Source organism: Coffea eugenioides, chromosome 5 (genome assembly GCF_003713205.1).
Source record: "Coffea eugenioides isolate CCC68of chromosome 5, Ceug_1.0, whole genome shotgun sequence".
In the NCBI taxonomy this organism is placed as follows: domain Eukaryota; kingdom Viridiplantae; phylum Streptophyta; class Magnoliopsida; order Gentianales; family Rubiaceae; genus Coffea; species Coffea eugenioides.
This window is the reverse complement of record NC_040039.1, coordinates 35,379,776-35,384,117: the sequence shown is the minus strand read 5'-3', so window position 1 is coordinate 35,384,117 and position 4,342 is coordinate 35,379,776. Positions and strand designations below refer to the sequence as shown.

The window sequence follows — 4,342 nt, the reverse complement described above, 5'->3', positions numbered from 1 at the left end:
TTAATCTTTTCATGAAATATGACAATCCTAGATGTTTAACAAGTGAACTTTTCACTTGTAAAACACTTCAGTTGTTAAACCTGGATAGCTCCATTATCATCAAGCCGAAGTTAGTTCATTTACCAAATCTAAAGATCTTACGTCTTTTCGGAGTAGAATTAACAGATGATGGTTCCATACCACAGATCCTTGCTGGTTGTCCTAAGCTTGAGCATCTGCACATGTGTGGTTGCCAATTGCATGGAATTCAAGTTCTTGATATTTCAACTCCTTCCCTGAAGGGCTTAGAATTTTTCAATTGTTACGGTGCATTCGGACTCGTCATTGATACCCCAAATCTTGAGGACCTGTGCTATGTTGATTTTTTAAATAGAGATCCATTGGTGAAAAATCTGAAGTCATTGGTAAAAGCTTATTTGTTTCCTTACTCTGTAACTCTACAAAACACAGATGATGCATGCTTATGTGGGGATCATGTGTCTAAGTTCCTGAATGCAATGGATAACACCAAGTCTCTTACTCTCCTAACTGTTTGCTTGGAGGTAAGCTTTAATGCTTTTTCTATTTCTTCAGCTTTTTCAAATATTGTTAGAAATTCAGAAACTAATTCTTAGGAGTATAATATTTTGATATCTTGTATGAAGGGTCTCCTTCATTCCAGCTGTTCAATCCCCAAATTCCAAAATTTGACCCATATGAAGCTAGTGCCACGCCATAACTGTCATTGGGAATTGCTACCAATCCTACTTCACAGTACACCCAATCTAAAAACTTTGGCTCTTGATATGGTGAGTTAGGATCGGAGATGCAAAGTTTCACCTTAAGTTGCATATTCGAGTTGTTTTTCCTGTTTGGATATCAAAGTTTTCTATTACACTTGCATAGGAATTTCCAGACAATGATATTCGCCAATGGCCCAAGTTTCCTGTAACGCAGAATCGGCCCATCTGCTTGGCTCAGTACCTCAGGACGGTGGATATTTTCAATTTCAAAGGGATGCAGTTTGAACTTGATTTGCTAAGCTATCTTCTGCAGTATGGACAAGTACTGGAGAAGATAAACTTAAATTTTTCACAGAATAATGGATTCTCAAACTGGTCGGATGCAGTTAGGAAGATATCAGCACTCCCAAAAAAATCAAGGACATGCCAGCTGGAATTTCTTTGTACGAGCAAAAATACATTTTGCAAGCCTGTATGCTTGACATCCATGAGAAGTTGAATATGGGTTAGCAGTGGGACTTAATTTCTGTGAAGAGCAACTGAGATCAGAGTTATTCTTGACAAGGGTTCTCTGCCTGCCGTGAATATTGCTATTTCATCTTGTTGATTCTGCCATGGTCTGGCATTCTAGCTGTGGATTTGTAAGTACTAGCAAATAGATTTGCGATTTAGCTACTCTGTTTACGCAACCTGCTTTCTGTCTTGTGCAATGTTGCAATCCTATAAGGCTGATAAATTCAGTAACTGTTGGTATGGGTAAGGCAATGCAAATGACACGTGCTTCGCCCTACCGTAGTTTGTAATGCCTAGCTATTGAAATGACTAGTTTGTTACCTTTGTATTGACTGGTTTTGCTAGTTTATTTCCTCTTTTACTTTCTGTATCTGCTTTTGTGGAATAATGGTTTGACACTACTTTTTATTTTTATTTTTCTTTTTTCTTCTGTCAGTCCAAGCTTGTATGCTGTTAAATTCAGTTCTGGATGTATGCACAGCAAATTAGTTACATTCTACTTTAGAGACACTGTTGAAGGTAGAAGAAATCGAGAAGTAGTCTTTTGGAATTATCAAAGCAAGGGCCTTCCTGAGTTCCTGGTATATGGTAAAGGAAGCAAAAGCCAAGGTCTCTTGCTCTGTTTATAGACATAAAGGAGGAGGAAATTTTAGTATGTATGAAAAGAATTTGGCAACTCTTCCTGCATCTGAATGAAGGCAAGCGAAAGTTTCTGTGGGAATGGTCACCAAACGGAATGAGTTATAATTTAGAATGAAGACAGAAAGATTTAATAGAACGGGACAAGGACCTGAGAGGTAACTAATTTTTTTTTAATATAAAATAGTGACAAAGCAGATTTTTGGGTTTTCTTGACAGCTAATATTGACACCAAAAATTTTTTTTTTTCCAAGCATTCTATTATTGTTTTTAATTAGTTAATGAAGGGAGATAAAAAAAAACCTAGGAAGTTATTATATAAAGTGAAATTGCCCGTCTAAGCATTTGTCAATAACTTTCTCTATTTTCTTTTATCAATTTATTCAACTTTCTCTACTCTTACATCAATCTATGTTGTCGAGGTAATAATAGTGGATAAAATTTATAATGGTGATAATTTTATATATGCTGTATGAGCATGAATTATTGACTACCTCTTGAGTGTAAAGTATTAATCTTTTGTGTTTTGGAATTCATCTATTACTTTTCGACTTGTTCTTTATTCTTTAGGTATAACTTCACAACTTTTTTTTTTTTTTTAATTTTATAGACATAGAACTTTGTAGCCAAAAGTTTAGATGCATGTAAATCTCACAAAAAAATTATGCAAATTGATCATTTAATAAGTGGTAATTTTGACATTTAAAACGTTAGAGAATCTAGTTTATGGGTCTTTATGTTATTTTCAATAGAATGAACGACAAGCCTTCTTTTCTTACTTTAAATGCAACGCCAACGTCAGTGTGAAAACTGAAATGGCCGTGAAATCGTATATAAACACTGATACCTAATCCAAATACGAAACCTATGCTAACACTACTCTGTTATGCAATTATCGTAGCAAGATAAAAGGCTACAAAATGGCAGTCAGCAGCCCAGATAAAGTTGACGAAATCATAACATGGACTTCATTAGCGTTATGGATTTACCAACAGATTTGACGACAGAAATTCTACTGAGATGGCAGGTGAAATCATTGATCCGATTCAGGGGTGTTAACAAATCCTGGTGTGCATTCATCAAAAGCCTTGAATTCATCGCTCAGCGTCTTAGCCATGCCAACAGAGAGGATGACAAACAATAACAATACCTCCTCATCAGGCGCTTCATCGAAGACTTTAACGAAAAACGTCTTGTCATTCCATTCTAACAATGAATCGCTGGCCGTCATAGCCCCAGATTTGGAGGTTCCTACTTTCAATCATACCTTACATCAGGGCAACAGGCCCTGCTAATGGCTTCTTTTGCATCATGCATCGTCATGATGATATTTATTTTTTGTAATCCTGTGTTACGCAAATTCATCAAGCTTCCCGCTTGCCCTTTAGGGATCCCACATGGATGTCACAAGATCTCCGAGCATTCAGGATTCGAGAATGATCCTATCACTAATGATTACAAGGTTATCAGGCTAGTAACAATGACGCCTAATAAAAGATATGGACATCAGGCTTTTGTAGTCAGAGCTGATGTTTACAATCTCGGTACCAGTTCTTGGAGGGAGTTAGATACCGTTCCCCGATAGTGTCTGTAAGAGAAACCATATGCTGCAGTTTCATTTGAAGGATAGTTACATTGGGTCATCCAGAATGCTATCCTTTGTTTCAATATCACCAATGAGGTGTTTCGAGAGATAGAGTATCTCAATTTGAGCATTGGTAGTAGGGGCGAGAATAGTGTGACTATCTTAGAAGAATCCCTTATCCTTATCTCGAGCATATCAGGGAATCCCAAACTCTTTTCTCCAGCATATGATTATAATACTTCAATCAAGGTTTGGGTGATGAAAGAATATGGTGTTAGGGAGTCTTGGACCAAGAAATTTTCCACAGCACATCTACCAGAAATCAATTGCCAATTATCCTTTTGGAACAATGATGAGGAGCTGTTTACACAAATCAAGAATGGGAGAGTTGATCTTCATGGGATCTCCGCAATGGCCAAGAGCTTCGGAAGTATCAGATGTACGAGCCGACCAACTAACCATGGGTTTCCAACTTACCTAAGCGTTGTAACTTATACTGAGAGTTTGATTAGTCTCAATGCTGAAAGGAACCATTGTCTATTACTCCCTCCGTCCCGAAAAGTGACAAACTTTTCGAGAATTGGAGTATTTTTCAACACTGGGCAAAAAGAAGAGATATCCATCTACACTTCCTAAATTGTCCCCGCCAAACTGCCCAAACTTTGCCTATAAGTGGTGTGGTGAAGTTATTCAAATAATTTATGCAAACAAGTCAACAATTTGGGCCCACTATATTATTAAAGCTACACTAACTCTTTGCCTATGTTACACTGCACGTGCTAGCAAACATCCATTAGCACCAGTCACGCACTTTAAAGTGCATCCCGGTCTTATGACAACTTGTGCTAGACCCACATATTTAAAGGTAGTACTTGAAAGGTAA

At 37.3% G+C, this 4,342-nt stretch overlaps 2 protein-coding genes across 2 annotated transcripts; both read left to right on the top strand.

Annotated features, from left to right (window-relative positions):
* The first annotated feature begins 11 nt into the window (after window positions 1-11).
* On the top strand, window positions 12-1,583 carry LOC113771458 (putative F-box/FBD/LRR-repeat protein At1g66290). The gene is made up of 3 exons (XM_027316036.1): window positions 12-542; window positions 645-788; window positions 886-1,583. The coding sequence occupies exons 1-3, from the start codon at window positions 12-14 to the stop codon at window positions 1,219-1,221; spliced, it is 1,011 nt and encodes a 336-aa protein (XP_027171837.1). The 3' UTR covers window positions 1,222-1,583.
* A 1,585-nt stretch (window positions 1,584-3,168) lies between these two features.
* On the top strand, window positions 3,169-4,095 carry LOC113771457 (F-box/kelch-repeat protein At3g06240-like). The gene is made up of 2 exons (XM_027316035.1): window positions 3,169-3,447; window positions 3,523-4,095. Exons 1-2 carry the CDS (start codon window positions 3,169-3,171, stop codon window positions 4,093-4,095), a joined length of 852 nt encoding a protein of 283 aa, XP_027171836.1.
* Window positions 4,096-4,342: the final 247 nt, after the last annotated feature.